Source organism: Bombus bifarius, unplaced genomic scaffold (genome assembly GCF_011952205.1).
Source record: "Bombus bifarius isolate JDL3187 unplaced genomic scaffold, Bbif_JDL3187 scf7180000008023, whole genome shotgun sequence".
NCBI lineage: Eukaryota > Metazoa > Arthropoda > Insecta > Hymenoptera > Apidae > Bombus > Bombus bifarius.
Genome location: NW_022884396.1, coordinates 426,607 through 443,803, shown reverse-complemented (window position 1 = coordinate 443,803; position 17,197 = coordinate 426,607). Strand labels below are relative to the sequence as shown.

The following is a 17,197-nucleotide window of genomic DNA, read 5'->3' as shown; positions in this document are numbered from 1 at the left end:
AATGATAGAACGACTGGTGGGAACTGGAACTTCATTAGAAACATTACGCTGAATTTAAAAAGTCGAGGTCGTGCTTATTTGCATACAAACGCCGTATCGGCGATTATCGTCCGAGTATTTGGATCGATATTTTCAACGTTAAACGTTAACAAGCTTCATACGGTTTCGATAATAGATAATAGTAAGATAACAATGAAGTAAAATTTGTGAATTCTTGGAGTAGAATAATATTTAAACTAAATAATATGCGAATGAATTTGCATTAATACTATTCAGGTGTGAGTTATTTGACATTATTCGAATAAGAAAATACTTTAAGATGCTCTTGCCGACATTTTAAGCTGCAAAATTAAGAAATGTAAATAAATTAATGCGACGCAATTTCTCCAGCTCAATCTTTAAATTAGAGATTGTCTTTCTTCCAGTGAGTTGCACGCTTTTATTTCCTACTTTCCTAGATCGTTCGTGAAATGTGACTTCTCGGTTCACTTTCTTTGGCACTTTCTCTACGGATGCAGATGTATCCTGTGCGGACAAACTTGTATGAGGTAAACGTAATCGGGAAAGTCTATCACGCAATCTCCGCCATAATTGTATAATAATATTAGAAAACTGGTTTATTCAACTTTCTAAAAGCATCAATGTTGATTTATTTCAAGCTGCTTTACGATAAAAACTATCGAATCGATCAAAATGTAGAGGAAAAAGTATATCTTTAAAAATGATTCGGACATATTTCTGTAAGATAAATTCTTATTCCTCGACTACTCGAATTAGATTTTGAATCAGCATTAATTTTCAGATCAAGTTATATCTTATTTGAAACTCTTACGAATCTTCAATTTGGTAATTTCGTATTTTCATGAAACACATGGACAAGTGGGTGGTGTCAGAAAAATAAAAATTTAACCAGAATGTGAAAGTGCATTTAACGCAATGGAAATCTTTAATATCACAGGTGAAGTTTCCATGAAAAATCACACAAATATCAGTACAAAATGTCTTCGCTTCGCAGACTAATATATAATTTTCTTATGCGTTCAGGACCACCCATCCTCAATGTCAGGCATATTACCTTTAACCTTCGTTCGATCGGCCCGACTTTTCTCGAACCAAATTAATGATTTAAACGTTTCCCCTGTCTTTTTTGTTAATACGATACGAGCAACTTTTGTCGGACGTGTATCTACTAATTTTAAAATAAAGGCGCACAGAAGTAAAATATAGAAGTATACCGAGAATTTTCGTACCATTTTCATCAAGCGTGTAACTGCAATTTTCGTTAAGTATATATGTAGATATGACAATTCAATACTATTTCCAATTAGGTATGGATATATAGGAAATTTTTAATTTTTTTAAATAATAATGAATTGTTTCACTAAAATATTTGTTACGAATAGAATGTGTAATTGAACAGGGATATATTTATTTTTTAGAACCGTGATTATTTTCTTGTGGATTTAAAGGAATATTATATTGCTTTTTTTTAATAAAAATACAAGTTTTATTACAACAGTACACAAATATCAATATGCAAGTATATTATTAATAAATTTTTGCTCTCACAGGATATCGCATTTCTTAATGTATTCTTCACTCGTACAACGTTTTCTTTTTCGTTTGTTATGTACTTAATGTCAATTACGAATCTCGAGAATACCATCGACCGAATCTTTCGAGAGCTTGTTTCCATTGAGCAATTATCGGTTGATAACGAATCATGTTCTCTTTATTTGGATGGAATATCCTTGCTGTTTTTCGAAGTTTTTCTACATCCTCTCTGTTCTTCCATACGCCTAAATAAGCGAATAATTAAAGTATAATTAAAGTTAATATAATTAAAATGGAAAGCAGAAGGGTTATCAGAGAACGTAGGAGAGGAAAGAAGTAATATAGTTTCACGTTATTAGCCTCTCTACATTTTGTATTACGCGAGAAAGTGCGATTAAATAAGCGCACTGTTTCGAACTTTCTCCATTATTGTACGGTGCGAAAGTAGAATAAAAGGCATGTTATGCTAGATTTTGCATCGTATAATACTACGTTTATAATGTTCCTTTCAAACAGATACAATTTAATTTATGGCTCAGTTTCTAACCGATGTGACCACGATACTAACATATGTGATCACAATAGTTTGGGTTAAATTTGTGTAAGAATGAGGAACAGAATAATGAAAAATACATGTCGAACATGGTAGACCATTTCAAGTTATTGTTGTGGCTATTTATGATACAAGGATTCTAGTTGTAGAGAGTTCAATGCGGTCTAGCAATTTACATACCGCATTGTAAACCAGCGAGAAATGCCACTCCTAAAATAGACATCTCCGTGGTTGTCCCTCGTTCCACGTCAAGACCTGTTAGGTCGGCTAATAATTGCAACACAAAATCGTTTGCTGACACTCCACCATCGATCCTATGACAAGAATAGCAAAGCAGAATTAAAATTAACACAATAATAGGAAGTATTGTTAGTGCATATTTCAAATTTTTTGGATATTCTTTTGATGTCTAACGTGATTTTCATAAGGAATTCGTTGCTAACCGTATTTTCTGATGAGTGAAGTTAGTTTCTTTGCCTAGTACGTAGAAAAGTTGCATTATTCCGAAAACGATGCTTTCTAACAACGATCGAATAATGTGACTTTTATTTGTAGTAGGTTTTATGCCTATAAAACCTGCTGCTGCTGTGTAATCATTTATTGGAATCTGTAAATAAATTGTAAGGAATTTTCTTAATCCAATCGATTTCATCGAATTAAAACTTGTTAATTTTTATGAACATGATTTTTAAAGCATCGAACTTACGTGTAAACCGCTAAATGCGGGAATAAAATATACTCCATCGGAGTCGTTTACTGAGTTTGCAATTCTCGCTGTTTCAGCAAGATTGTCGATTATACCTGAAACGAACTAAATTCTTTAAAATTCCAACGATTTGTTAACCAATTTAGATCGTATTACTTCAAATCATATTACTTGCGAATGACAGTGTGGATGTACTCGAAAATTTCGTTAAGAGAAATTACCTATATTTTTGGCCCATTCGACAATAGTTCCAGTGTCGTTCCATGCACCTTCTATCATGTATACTAATTCATCGCCTATCTGCCATCCGACCACAGGATACAAACCTATTGAGAAAAAGATTAAAAATCATGATTCCATTTATCTTTTAAATTTACTAATACTTAGATTGTCTATTCTTTTTCTAGAAACATGACTGCAGGATAATCTCTGTTTGTGTTCTGCGACATTTAATGATATTATTCCGCTAGAAATAAATAAAACAATTATTTATTCTAATGGAAAAATCACCTGCGACCGAAGCATGTAATTTTCTTCCTGAGTTCACATTCATAAAGGTCCCAGTTCCCAGAGTAATTTTCAAATCTCCAGACTGCATGCATCCGGAACCAAACAGCGAGGCCGATTGATCTGCCATCTGTTTCAAATTACATTGTTAAAAAATTACATTATTATAAACAAAATATCTGATATTGAGAATTGTTCGGCCGTTTCAAGTTCTAAAATAAAGTTGTACAACTTACTGAGCAAAATATAGGAATTTCAACACCAAATATGTCCTTTGGGATAACGCCAAAATTCCTACTGGTATCAACTACTTCCGGAAACATATTACACGGAATTCCCAGAAGTCTCATCATTAGGTCAGACCAAGTCATAAGAAATGGATCGAAAAGTCCAGTTGCTGCTGCGCTCGAAACGTCTGTCACGTGTTTTCCTATAGAAAAAATACATTATTTCAAAGATGCTACTACATATAAATAAGAAAGTTACATATTCTCATCGATTCTCTTTTTATTTCATCATTTTAAGATAATACGTCTTGGTGTGACGATATTAAAAGTTAAAACAAGTATAGTTAATAATTAAATTGAAACAAAGTCTTGGTAAACTGAATTGTCTTGGACGTTCTAAATAAATAATAAAATGAACTGTTTTTACTCGTTTAAAATAAATATATGCTTTTAAAATATAATGTTGAAATGAATACCCGTAAGTTTATACAAAAGCCAACAATCAATGCTTCCAAATAAGGCGTTTCCGTCGTTCGCCGCCTCCTGCAAACCTGGCACGTTTTGCAGAGCCCACAATAACCTTAGAGTTATCTAAGTTGCATCGCAAAACAAGTAGCAAAAAATAAACGATATGTAAATCAAAATTTCATAACCGTCTACGTGTTCTGAATATTATTTTATGTCCTATCACTCTATACTATTGTATTCTATCATTATATTAGCATAATCTTTCATTCATAACAGAGTGAAAAATAGCAATGTACATACACAGTTATAACATTTCTTTTCAATAAGCAAACAAAATTTCGATTACAGAAGACTAACTCAGATTTAAGTGATCAGCAGGATTCAAAATCGATTGAAAATGAGACAATTATGCATAAGAAGAGGCTTCAACTCCCATTGTGTTGAATTTCGAATATATCGTAAAGGGGAGGGTCCTGAGCAACATGCACTTTGTCCCAGGTGTAGGACGATCTTGTTTTAAAAATTACGAGAAAAAGAAAACGGTTAGATTGTATTGTTAGATTAAATTTACTCCAAACTATATGGCGGTTAAAGATGAAATTGCATTTGTGTAGTATTGCGATAATAGTGGTAAGTTGGATTAGATTTCATGGGAGATGGGGAGGTCCAAAAGAAGAAGTGCACGTTTCTCAGAATCTTTCCCTTTTACAATATATCTCAAGGTCAAGATCATCGGAGATGAGGCTCGCTTTTGAGCATAATTACCGAAAATGAAAATAGTAGATCAATCGTTGAAAACGAAGTGATTACAATTCTCATTTTTCATCTTTCATTCAGAATTCGTACTTCAGGTTCCATTCGGAAGCAGACAAAATTTTCTTTTTCTAAACTATTATGAAAAGAATAACGTCAAGATGCGAAGAAGGCACGTAATTTTGTGAAAATTTAAAGGAGACAAGAACCTGTGTATTCAGGAATTTAAAAACACTCATCAACAAGAATCGTTCTTCGCCCAGAATCTTGTGCAAAATGTACGATCCTATTCGCAATCCTCTTATCGTCAACGACGAGTTCCATTGCTTCACTATGCTGTCAGCACGTAGATCTTTCCACGTGATAAAGCTGAAACGTAAAATAAAACGTTCGAACATTTATAAAAAAAAAACTACAGAAATGCATAATGAATGGTTGGTTATACTGGCTTGTGATAATGTTTTCCATCTTTCGAGTTCCATGTCGTAAAGCTACCTCGTTGCGTGGAAATACCGATACCAACGATCGATTCCGGGTCCACTTTGGCCTCTAGAGCAATAAAAGAAAAAAATAATTTCGATTCTTCGATACTACAATGTTCTATTCGATCACTAGAGCTTACCTTTTAAAGTGTTCTTTATTACGTCCACGATGATCGTCCATAGCTTGTCTGGATCTATTTCTACGAAGCCTGGCTTTGGATATAAAAGTTGAACCTGGTATTTAAAAGAATAAAGAAATTAGACGTTTTAGTTGCGTTCGCCTTTCTATGTCACTAATTAAACGAATCTTGTAAATTTTATTCACGATTGAATTAGCATATTTTCCACCTGTGACTTTCATATATGAATATGTCCCTTATAAGAATATGTGTTTATATAACTGAAACTGTACCCTATACTAGCCCGGATAATAGAAATTTGAATATTTCGAATAAAAATTTTATATGCAGATTATTTGTAGAGATCAAGCAACGATGGTTATTGTTTACGTCGTGTTTGTTCTGAAATCGAATCTTTTTATAATTTAATATATTTTGTCGCGGGTAAAAGCTGATAAATAACGACAAAGTAATGCCAACACACATTTACTGACACGTTATCTTTTCAAAAAGCAGTTGCCAGCGACAAATACAATATTGTTATAATGTAATTAATAACGCATCTAAGGACGTGTGATATCGTTAAATCATCAGGATCTTCCATTGTTGATATCACATTGTCACGACTCATCTGCGACAAGAAAGCAAATGTAGACAGAATGTAATACCGTCAAAACCGCTTCATCCATTTAAACGATGAACGACAATTTCGTTAAAAGTAAGAGAGAATTACCGTCACGATAAATTCTGAATAGAAAAATAACACGGGAAAATTTATTCGATTTATATTACTACGTAAGCAGAGATCAAAGTGAGAAGGTCATTAGTAATTCTTTGTATTATTTATGTAACATCTTCCGATTTGTAATCTTCTAAGCTAGAAGAATTTCTCTATTTGTAACATATTACTTTCACATATTTTTATACATTTTTTTCCTTTATTTGTTTATTTAAAATGTTTAAATCGTTCCTTTACAATTACCATTCATATCTAAATATTATAATATTCTATCTGCTGTTTAAATGCGATGGACTATTTTTAGTTGAATATCTTCTTTCGTATTGATGATAGCGATTTAAAGATGATAGATAAGTAATTATAACATACTATGATATAAATAGAATTATTCGTGTTATTATGACAAGTGTTTCTTTCCAACGGAGGATATAATTATACAGTTGTTGCTATGATTGAGATATTGTTCTTCCGAATCGCTGTTGCGTGTAACTAATATATTGTGTATTCTGGAAATATTTTAAAATTTTAATTAATCGATTCGGTTATATCACTCAATAGCTTTATTTTTTTTTTTGTCAGTGATACGTAATCGAGAGATTGATAAGGCTATTACCTTTTCCATTAGCTTAGATAGTCAAGAAACAATCTTTAGATATAAAATGCTTTATCTTATGTAAAAGAAGCTGTTACGTGATAACACATCGTAACACCAACAGTAAAAAATGTATGCTCCGTTTATGCACATATTATCAATGTATGAATGCTTATCGCAAGCATGTACACGTGTACACGAATTATTAATATTTTAAACAGTTTCTTACATGTGTGAGAATAAGACACTCCTGTATAATCTACCGCTATCGATTCATCCATATAGTTGCATATTGACCTGAAAGTTAGTTCAACATTTCTGTGTATTTCTGACTTTTCAACTTGAATTTGTAATTTAAGACTTAAGGTTCGCTCTAGAATACCTGTCCCAGTTAGAAAATAAGAAACTTGCTAATACAAGATAAGCAACGACACTGAATTACGTGATCACTATCGAACGAAGAGGTTCAAAAAAAAGTCTAAGATCCTCCAAATAATTCTTCCAATCATCAAAATCTATCATACTCGCTTCATTATTTATCACGCTCTGAAATAAATCTTCTAACAAACTGTTATAAATTTCGCTTGTTAGAAATCAAAAACTATGAACGTTGTCAGCAGATCTATATCTCTTCGTTGATCTTAAGTGAAAGCTGATAATAAACATAACGAACCTTCTCCGCTGAGGAAGCAATCGTGTTCGCTTCTTCGTCGATTATATGAAAACGCACGGTAGTAGTGCCCACGTCGAGTGCCCCGATGTATTTCATATTTTTCCCAGCAATTCGATTCTGATCCTTCACTCGATTCGTTCACCTATTGTTCCAATTGATTTCGATGGCCAGAGGAAAAATATATTTACACAACTACTGTCCGGTCGCACGAAGACGCGCGGCAGACTGGTGTTCAGCGCGTGTAGGTTGTATATAAAAGAAAACGTAGTACTACGCATGTCCAAATAGCTACTTTATCGGTATTGTAAGCACGTACGGGAGAAACTGTAGCGATGAACTCATTCCAACAATGAGGGAACTTGTTCCGCTGGATATCGCGACTAGGATGTTAACCTTTTTGTTATGAAGGCTATTATAGAGATTTCTACCGTAGTATTAATATGTTTGTTATACTGTTTTCCATGGTTAAAATGTTCTCTATATAGTACATTTGTACTCTTTAAAATATATTGAAATACACGAAGTTGCTCGTGTTTTTCTCTTTATCTTTCAAATAAAGTTATATTATATGTTGTTACGAGACAATTTTGTACATTGAATGGATATGGATATGATGCATAGTTAACAGACTACATGTACATGGATGGACCGAGTCTTTGTTTTAATAGAATGTGTTACTTTATCGTTTGTTAAATGGAATTTTGTCTTTTTGAAATAGAAAGACTTTCGAAATATTTATTTTGATTTGATAAGAGGAGTTATTATTTGTTTAATGGATAATATGATCAGGAGAAGTGAATTTAATCCTATACAATGCGAGTATGATGTGATTGATCGCGAAAGTATTTTAGAAATTATGCTTCGAATCATCGTACAATGAAAACGATAACTCTTCTGGAACACGGTTGAATAAACTCATCGAAAATTCTGTCGGCTAGTCAGACTGCTTGTGTATAGTGAATTCTCTCGTTATTATTACTCTATCTGAAAATATTTGAAAAGTATTGAACCACCCTGGGGGCGTCTCGCGTATCTGTAGCTTCGAATTTCACGGGGCGTCTGATAATCGTTCTGCCACGAACGAGAAATCGTTCAGTCGACTGATGGCTGTTGGCTCATTTCAATCAAAATGAGAATACAAACGGTGCTTGGATGCTTCCTTCTTCTTGGCTATAATTCGGGTAAAGTGTCATCGATTATCGCTGTCACCTCTCTCTTTTAACTTAAGACAGGAAATAAAAAGTTATAAAAATTGTGTTCTGTCTGTGATTTTTCTTGATATTATTCTAGAATAATAGTCAGAATTTTTCTATCCGATGTTTTACTATCATTCTGTTTAAAAATAAATGTTAACAACTTTAGTGGTATGAAGGAACATATTATATTTAGTTCGAATTCTAAATCTTTCAAAAAGATACAAAAGCCCATCGTTTAAGATGATAATAAGCTTCATGCTTTAATAATAACAGCCACGATCATTTTAAAAATTCAGTTTTACGTAATGTATGGATGTTTTTAGTGGTAACTAAATCGTTGAAAGATCCATTATTAAGTAATTTGTAAATTTAATTTTCGTTCTCTGTTGATATTAACAAAATTCGTCAAATTATTATTTTAATATTATAATTACTCCTTGTTTTTATTGTTCGTGAGGTTTATGAGGATCTTATTATTACAACTCTACTACTTCAGAGTTCTGCCATTCAAAAAGTTTCATTTCGATTTCAAATACTGTCTCAGCAATTGCTTTCATCGAGGATGTCGAACTTGCATACAATTGCAAAAGTCATGACACCGTCCCGCCAATGTTGAGGTTGAAGAGGTTCCTATTCTGTGAATATGATAGCAGTATTCGACCGACTCTGTCTCATCAAGTTGCCAACAACGTCACCATGCAACTACTACCAAAAATCCTGGATTTCGTAAGCGTCGATTAAAATACAAAATATATTTTTTCAAAATTATTTAAATTGTTCACAATCTAAAGATCTCGATCTTATTGTACGTCTGTGTTATTATTTGCTGGAATCGGTCTCTAGGATGATTGGAATGGCAGAATGACACTGCACAGTTGGATGACGCTCGTAAGTGACGTTTATTCTTTAATTTACTTACTTATTTATTGTATTTCTCATAGAAGAATTCAAGCACTTTTCTTTGTAGGTTTGGAACGACGCTCATCTGTCTTGGAAGCCCAGTGACTTTGATGGAATCAATTTTATTCACGTACGAAGCGATAGCATTTGGATTCCTGATATTTCCGTTTATAATTCGTAAGCAACAGAATGATCGTCATTACATTTCTCAAAAAATATTCTCAAGCATTCTCAAAAATCTCAGAATAATAGGAATTGACATCGAAAATATGAATTTTAATTGGAATACGAAATCAAGATTGGTCCTTTTATTAAAATAGAATCTTCCACTCATCTTGTGCTCTCCAATTTTGAAAAATCATCGATATTTCAATTATAAGCATTAGAAGCGCTAGAATATTAATTTTTCTTGAACTTAATTTCCTTTTGACCGAAATAAAAGATATAAATATATGTAAGGTTATCGTTTGTAGGTATCTATCTGTACCGGTCTGTTAATCATTAAATATCTCATTTCTTTTATACAGTGGTGATATGATGTTCGACCAGACCGGTATACCACCGACGACATGTTTGGTCTTCAACACAGGATCGGTTAGCTGTGTACCATCGGTGATGCACGTTGCTAAATGCGCCACAGACTTTGCTTCATGGCCCTACGACACGCATCGGTGTCGAATTAATTTTGGTTCGTGGTCTCATTCGGGGGAGGAAGTGAATTTTAATCTAGACAAGAAAGCGGTAATTGGTATTGAGTTGAAATAGTTCCAATTTTCATAAATATTTTCGAAATTCTAGAGCTAGCGAAATAAGGCAATAGAATTTTGATAGACTCCTTGAGTGAAATTCGAGAAAATTTATGATATCTTAAATAATTGATATTAATTCTTCGTAGGCAACCTAAGTCGCTCGTACACCGAGTGACATTTTATTTGTGAATTTCTTCCAAGCGAATCTTTAATTGTCCCGGGAAACATTTTAATTATTTTACCTGAAAACCGATTGTGTAACATAGTACAAGCTTCAATAAATATTCCAGAATTTTTAGAAGCTTAGAATAATAAAAGAATTGGACGTGGGACGCAGACGTCCCAGTTTGTTCTATGTCTATGAAGGGTTAATATCTATGACGTTAATATTTAATCTTACGTGATTTGATAGTTCCAAATGGATGGGTTCGCGAATAATACCGAGTGGGATTTCAAAGTATTAAACGCGTACAAAGTATTAAGGAAATATAAATGCTGTCCAAACGATACTTATCCGATGATCGTTTATGAGTTCGCTATAAGTCGGCATTATGGTGTAATGCATACTACGTATATCACACCTGCTATAGCGATGATGTTACTTACGTTAACTGTACTTTGGTTGGATTCGAGATCAACGGAAAGAATGGCTGTGGCCGGTGTGAACTTAATCTGCCATATACTTTGTATGTTCGATTTGCATTGGCAGCTACCTCACAATGGTATCAATCCTCCAAATATATGTAAGTATTTGTTACATAATGCTAGCTAAATATAATGCTACTGAAACATAATTCCATTCTACATTCGCATAACTCATGCAAATATCTTATCCAACCATTCTACCACGTCCGTCACATTGAAATATTCTATTAGACTACCAAAGTAGATATCCTGCTCTTTGCTTGCCGGCAACTCATCTTGTAATCAACGTAATAATCGTAACAGATCAAATACTTGTTCTTTCAGTACTGTACTACCGAGATTCATTAGCTTTAGCCGTGTTCGCCTTAGTTTTAACCGCTGCACTCCGTAAAATGCAAGAAATGAGTATCGAGATGCCCTATTGGATCTCTACGACCACATCGTTCATCTTGAGTAACAGAGCTGGGCGTTTTCTTATTCTTACTGACGACGATTCCAAATTGTCTACCACGGGAATATTGGGCGGAGAAGGCGAGGATAATTCAGACTTACCAAAATCTGGAAGAGAACCGAAGGAATCGTCGTGGAGACATTTCGCTGCCATCATTGAATGGCTGTCTTTCTTCGTGACCATTTTCACCTACATTATCATTCTGATCACTCTTGTACCATCCACATGAAAAATCGTTTCCTGTTCTACGTTTCATCAAAAGTCAATTGTAGATTCTCATTGTCAATAAACGATCATTTATGGAGATGCCTCTTTTTCTTATTATATTTGTGGGAGTTTCGGTTACTCCTTGTGCGCATTCTATTCAGTATGTTAAATTATTGACGGATGGTGTTTTCCAACAATCGATTGAAGATTTGTAGAGCTATCAAATAAATTATGTACATAGATTTTTTTGAATTTTAATCTGAGTAACCTGTAGTAAATGTGTAGAGCTATCAAATAAATTATGTACATAAATTTTTTTGAATTTTAATCTGAGTGACCTCTAATAAATCTATTTTTATTTATCGATATCGCCACAGACTGATACTATTAATAGATGCCTTTATAATAAATGATACTGATACTTTTTATTGCCTTTTGATAGAAATGTATAAATATAGATCTTTAAATATATCACCGTGACAAATAGTTAAGCATAATTATAGAATACGAACGAGATTTTATAATTAATTACAACTATAAAAGAAGCTGCTTATACTTGACCATACTGTAGATGAATCTAATTTCACTTTAAACTTCAAAAAGTATGATTCGAGATCAATATTTTTCACACTGCCAGTAAGTCGTCACGATTTTTCTAACAATTTTATATTCAGTCTCGATTGTCTCATTGAAACGATCTCTCGAATAAAAAATCATCTAGTTCTATTTTATTTGATATTACAACTGAAAATTCTAAAATTGATAAAAGTTTAAATGATAAGGAAGAAAAGGGGGCGGTTTTCAACCTTCTCGGTTTAACGTTTCACTGGGCGTGCGACTGCTCTTCTCGATCTATCGATGTACAGTTGTGGATCTGTCATTTCGTTTCGTGCCCTCACGGTTTAAACATGAAGAATTTGTTTTCTGTTTTATTTGTGATCTTCAACGTTCTGTCATATAAACAGGGAATTTGCGCGATGCAGTGCAAAGACATCACCACCACTTCTGCGTTAACGCGGCTGAAAGATTATTTATTTTGCGATTATGATAGGGAAATCAGGCCCACAAAACATTATAACAACGCCACTATTATTAACTTGGGATTAAACATACAACAATTTGAAGTTGTAAGTAATTTTTCTGATGTGAAGATAAAGAGATTTCCTATTTCTCTGGAAAATTTCACAATAAGGATCTTTGTACATATTTTCTTGAATATTTCTTATAATTGTTACAGCAACTCTTCTTATACGCTTATTTTTTATAAGATGTACATTAATTACATAATTATGGATAAATAAAACTGAAAGGATTTTAGTCTTTATAACTATAATAACAACGTATAATACATTTATAGATCTAGATATATTACCTTCTTTGTTTTTATTTGTTAGAATGATATAACCAACAGCGTTATATTCGATGTTTGGCTAAGATTGGTGAGTAATAATATCATTCTGATGTATTTTTGATTTTTATTAGATAACAGATGTAAGGAATTTAAATTTTTCATATTTCTAATGAATAATAGGTTTGGAAAGACTCTCATTTCACTTGGGACGAATCGCAATTTGATTCTATCACTTCACTTCACGTAAAAAGCTACGAGATCTGGGTTCCGGATATCGTAACGCACAGCACGTAAGTTATCAATAGACTGAGAATTTTTATATATTTATGCGAAATTTCAAGATGCAAAAATGCACAGAATGTACGTAATGTGGAAAGATATGCAAGGTATGCACCCCTTGTTACAATATTTAATAACTAATGCAATTTTCTACTTAAGTGTCATCTTTTTAATTACATTCATATTCGCAGTCTAATTGTTGTTAAAACATCCCGCAGTCTAGTTATTGATAAAGATGTAAATGCAAATATCTACGGTCTAATTATTAATAAAAATACACGTCGCATGATTCAACGTTTATTAACAATCTTTGTAACGATCATTTTTAGCTTCTGAATTTCGAGAGTCCACCTGTTAAACCCATTTCAATTCATTCAAACTTTCGCCTATCAGATTTAAGTATTTAACTATTATCATTAATCTTGACATTTAGAACAGATACGGGCGTTGATGTTGAGATGCCACAAGCTGAGTGCATAGTACAACACGATGGTGTGATACTTTGTGTACCAATGACAACATACGCAACATTTTGCGAATCTGATCACACTTGGTGGCCTTATGATATGATGAATTGTACTATTCATATTGCCTCGTGGTCTCATGGGAGCAACGAGATTAGTTTACGTTCCTTCACATTAAACGATGTATGTATGAAACTTCAATGTCTCGAAGATCTCGTTAATTATCGTTAATTCTCGTTAATAATCTAATTCTTTATAAACTATAGACGACCAATTTTAGATTGTTTAATTTATTGATAATATGAGATATTAATGTCATTGGTAATTTAATGGATCAATTATTCGAATTTTTTAAAGAAAATTTAAGAATTCTTACGCTCTATATTATTCTCAGTTTTCAGAGAATTCGACCGAGGATAATTTGGAATGGGAAGTGGTGGATCTTTTTAAAAGTGAACGTGTAATAGTATCCAAGTACGGTTTAGGTTTTACAACCGATCAATTATCTTACCACATTCTCTTAAGAAGACATTCCTCTATGAATACTACAACGTATATGACGTCGGCTATAGGTTTGTAAAATATAATGAACATTTTATGATAAATGGATGTGCAATATGATAAAAAAAGTTATTTTACATTTACGTATAGTCTTGATGATGATGACACTGATGGTACTGTGGCTAGAGCCAAGGTCCACGGAACGTATGATAATATCGAATTTAAATTTCATTTTACATTTATTCTGCTTGTTGGATCTTCAGTGGAAGCTTCCATTTAATGGGACCCATCCTCCACGATTAAGTAAGTCTTTAATTATTTTGTTTTTAAAATAACGAATGAAATATAGATGGGATGATTAGGAATGAAAAAGTCTTAAATGAGAGAAAGATAAATTTTTTTTATTTTACGAATCCTTCTGATCGATGGAGATTATCATTGTATTTTTTTCTTTTTTTAGTTCTATTCTATGAGAAATCTCTTGCACTTGCCACGTTTTCACTCATATTGACCAGCATTCTGCGATATATGCATGAAATAAACGCTGAAGCACCTGCGTGGATATCCGTCACCATCGTTAAGGTTTTAAAAAGCAGAATAGGCCAGATATTTTTATTAAGCATTTTGGATCCGAAAGTATCGGCTACAATCGAAATGAACGTGGATGACAATACGAATTTAGTAACTTCCAATAAAAAAGAATCGACATGGAGGTACACTTCGGTTGTGATTGGATGGCTTGCCTTCTTAACCGTTTTATTCACTTACGTGATATTGCTAATTATTTTCTTACCAACAAGCAGATTCGCAAGTTCCTTTTAAAAATTTAATTTGTGAACAGACGTTTTTATTATAACGTACATTAAAAGCAGTTTAAAAAAATGTAAAGCATTCTTGATACAATTACAATGTTCGTTGAATTATTTGATCACAAGTCCCTAGATTGAAAAAGGTTGAATGTTTCAAAAAATCTTTGATTTTTCCTTTCTTTTTTTTTTAATAAATACATTTATTTTGAAAAACATCGGATCCATTTTTGCGAATCTTAACAGTGCGACCAAATTCATTTTACAATGTTCTTTTTACGTACGATGAATTGTAACAATAGAAAAAGAATGATATACCTCGATGAATCTGAGTGAAATTTGCTTTAGATGATATTTTATATAGATTTACATGCGGCATGAAATGTGTGAATTTTAGCGAATGGCAGAGTCATAAACTTGTAAAAGTGTAATCGCTAATAAGTGCTAAATGCAAGAATTAGAAAAGGCGATACTCCGTCGCTTATCAGAACTTATTCAGTGCTCTGTCAACAACTTCTTACATTATGTACATATTACATCCTAGCATTTACGCAAAGTACACGTATTACATAGATGTTAAATTATACACTTTAAAAAAGTGAAAGAACAGCTAATTAGAAGAATGAAAGCAATTCTAGATTTGTTTTACAAAGTTTCATTCATCCGTCCTAGGATAAAATAATTAGAATAAATGAAAGTATGATTTATGCAACAAATGCATTGCAAATTGTAGAAAAAATGAATTGTCAAAGAAATTATATGGGTATTGAAATGGCTATACAAACGAGTAGAGGAAATACAGTCGAGAGATAAGATGAAATTTCATTGTGATTGGTACAACAGATAATCTTTTAGAACTCGTGGAAGTGGAAGTAAATCAACTGCATTCCTTTTAGTATACTGTAGTATAGCATCACGGCAGGCACTTTGTAGAGTAGATACTGCTGAAACATATAATTATTAAGGAAAACGAAATTCCTCTAAAGATAATATACCTAAGAAACAAAAGGAACATACCACCATATAGCTGAACTATTCTGACTTGTTTTGTGGTACCATATACATCTACCACAGCACGTAAAGGACCTGCCTTATATGGTATGTCTTTTCCACATACACCTTGGTCTTCACCATTAATTATAAAATGCATTTCTGCTTTATCTGAACCAGCTTGTGGCACATACATAATTCCAATACGACTACCAGCATCTGTAGGTAGAATATACTGAGAAGAATCAACTGTATTTGGTCTAAGGGAATTAAATGGGATAACTCCTCGAGAAGTTTGCACATTTACTCCATCTGTGATTAATTTCTTCTCTCCAGATGGTATTCCTTCACCTTAAATATGTATAAACATAAAACTTAGTTAATAAAGATTTAAACTACATGAAACCAAGTTACAAATCCCTACCATATCCTTCAATACTGTCCCATATAGTATGACTTTTAGTAATGGCAAATATCCATGTATTACCAAGCTTAGCAAGATTAGGCATAGCGAACTGTGGCAGACTATTGTTTATGGAAGCAGGATCTATAAGAGTCAGTCCCAGTCTCATGTGTCCACTCCATCCTCTTTCAGTCTTCTCAATTTCCACCAAGAATATTTCACCTGGTTGTAGTGGCTTTTCGCTAAAGGCCAGAGAGTTTGCAAAACTAGCAGTACGATATGCCACAGTGTTGTCCTCTCTCAACATAATATTTTCCCCGTGAGTCGGGTGAAATCTAGTCACTATTTTCCTGGATTTCTCGGTCATCATAGTATATTATAATTAGTGCAAACGTCGACACCGAGCACCCGTACTACAAGTTTTCGAGAGCACTGCAGCAACTTGATTCCACGAGAAATCTCATTGAGGATAATACTTCGAGGAGAACAATTCAAATCGTTCCGATATGTCGCAGAAAAGAACGTGGATGAACTATCCGCGCCGTACGATCGACTTAAATGATACATTGGAATGTTTTCAATGATTTACATGGTTGCTCGAGGAACCTAGCGGCTGAAAAGTGAGGTTAGTCGTTCATTTCGGCGATCCTTCCATTGAAACGATTTTCTTATTCAGCACTATCGTTATATATATGTTGATTAAAATTCGTTGTTCTAATCAACTTCTATGTCGAAGTTAATTTTTGAACGAGAACGAAAACAGGCACAAGATCAACAACGATCTGACGGATAACTACGAGAAACGAAACAGAAACAGCTGATTGGATATGTGCTTGACAGTAGTGTATTGTCAGTCTTAAATGCCTCGATATTATGGAACGA

At 33.2% G+C, this 17,197-nt stretch overlaps 4 protein-coding genes across 5 annotated transcripts; 2 read left to right on the top strand and 2 right to left on the bottom strand.

The window, feature by feature from the left end:
* Positions 1–1,608: 1,608 nt before the first annotated feature.
* On the bottom strand, positions 1,609–7,469 carry LOC117207187 (putative glycerol kinase 5). 2 transcript variants are annotated; one of them, XM_033447138.1, is made up of 13 exons: positions 7,374–7,456; positions 6,930–6,997; positions 5,391–5,484; positions 5,214–5,317; positions 4,978–5,137; positions 4,024–4,138; positions 3,557–3,750; positions 3,324–3,450; positions 3,035–3,139; positions 2,814–2,908; positions 2,551–2,714; positions 2,288–2,421; positions 1,609–1,799 (listed from the first exon to the last, which is right to left on the bottom strand). In XM_033447138.1, exons 4-13 carry the CDS (start codon positions 5,234–5,236, stop codon positions 1,645–1,647), a joined length of 1,272 nt encoding a protein of 423 aa, XP_033303029.1. In that variant the 5' UTR covers positions 5,237–5,317; positions 5,391–5,484; positions 6,930–6,997; positions 7,374–7,456; the 3' UTR covers positions 1,609–1,644. The 2 variants fall into 2 exon arrangements, with proteins under 2 accessions (XP_033303029.1, XP_033303028.1); XM_033447137.1 differs by lacking the exon at positions 6,930–6,997 and having other exon boundaries at positions 5,218–5,317; positions 7,374–7,469.
* An 844-nt stretch (positions 7,470–8,313) lies between these two features.
* LOC117207189 (neuronal acetylcholine receptor subunit alpha-3-like) lies at positions 8,314–11,618 on the top strand. The gene is made up of 7 exons (XM_033447140.1): positions 8,314–8,554; positions 9,114–9,295; positions 9,413–9,457; positions 9,537–9,646; positions 9,997–10,210; positions 10,631–10,961; positions 11,188–11,618. Exons 1-7 carry the CDS (start codon positions 8,503–8,505, stop codon positions 11,541–11,543), a joined length of 1,290 nt encoding a protein of 429 aa, XP_033303031.1. The 5' UTR covers positions 8,314–8,502; the 3' UTR covers positions 11,544–11,618.
* A 595-nt stretch (positions 11,619–12,213) lies between these two features.
* On the top strand, positions 12,214–15,191 carry LOC117207162 (neuronal acetylcholine receptor subunit alpha-5-like; the record flags this gene model as incomplete). The annotated part of the gene is made up of 7 exons (XM_033447104.1): positions 12,214–12,648; positions 12,916–12,960; positions 13,053–13,162; positions 13,585–13,798; positions 14,010–14,187; positions 14,267–14,419; positions 14,577–15,191. Coding segments are annotated over 7 exons (1,497 nt in total), but the record flags the coding sequence as incomplete, so codon positions are not given.
* Positions 15,192–15,727: 536 nt separating this feature from the next.
* Positions 15,728–17,169, bottom strand: LOC117207177 (neuralized-like protein 2). Its single transcript, XM_033447123.1, has 3 exons — positions 16,337–17,169; positions 15,940–16,263; positions 15,728–15,863 (listed from the first exon to the last, which is right to left on the bottom strand). Exons 1-3 carry the CDS (start codon positions 16,683–16,685, stop codon positions 15,745–15,747), a joined length of 792 nt encoding a protein of 263 aa, XP_033303014.1. The 5' UTR covers positions 16,686–17,169; the 3' UTR covers positions 15,728–15,744.
* Between the last annotated feature and the right edge of the window lie 28 nt (positions 17,170–17,197).

What these genes read in the sequence shown, in the direction of transcription:
- LOC117207189 (XM_033447140.1), top strand. Translation starts at nt 8,503, where the DNA reads ATGAGAATACAAACGGTGCTTGGATGCTTCCTTCTTCTTGGCTATAAT. An exon ending in TTAATCTAGACAAGAAAGCG is followed by an intron (nt 10,211 to 10,630) that starts GTAATTGGTATT and finishes GTGATTTGATAG; the next exon opens with TTCCAAATGGATGGGTTCGC. An exon ending in TATCAATCCTCCAAATATAT is followed by an intron (nt 10,962 to 11,187) that starts GTAAGTATTTGT and finishes TTGTTCTTTCAG; the next exon opens with TACTGTACTACCGAGATTCA.
- LOC117207177 (XM_033447123.1), bottom strand. Translation starts at nt 16,685, where the DNA reads ATGATGACCGAGAAATCCAGGAAAATAGTGACTAGATTTCACCCGACT. An exon ending in GGACAGTATTGAAGGATATG is followed by an intron (nt 16,264 to 16,336) that starts GTAGGGATTTGT and finishes TACATATTTAAG; the next exon opens with GTGAAGGAATACCATCTGGA. An exon ending in AATAGTTCAGCTATATGGTG is followed by an intron (nt 15,864 to 15,939) that starts GTATGTTCCTTT and finishes ATGTTTCAGCAG; the next exon opens with TATCTACTCTACAAAGTGCC.
- LOC117207187 (XM_033447137.1), bottom strand. Translation starts at nt 7,469, where the DNA reads ATGAAATACATCGGGGCACTCGACGTGGGCACTACTACCGTGCGTTTT. An exon ending in CGAATGGGCCAAAAATATAG is followed by an intron (nt 2,909 to 3,034) that starts GTAATTTCTCTT and finishes AGTTCGTTTCAG; the next exon opens with GTATAATCGACAATCTTGCT. An exon ending in CCGCATTTAGCGGTTTACAC is followed by an intron (nt 2,715 to 2,813) that starts GTAAGTTCGATG and finishes ATTTATTTACAG; the next exon opens with ATTCCAATAAATGATTACAC.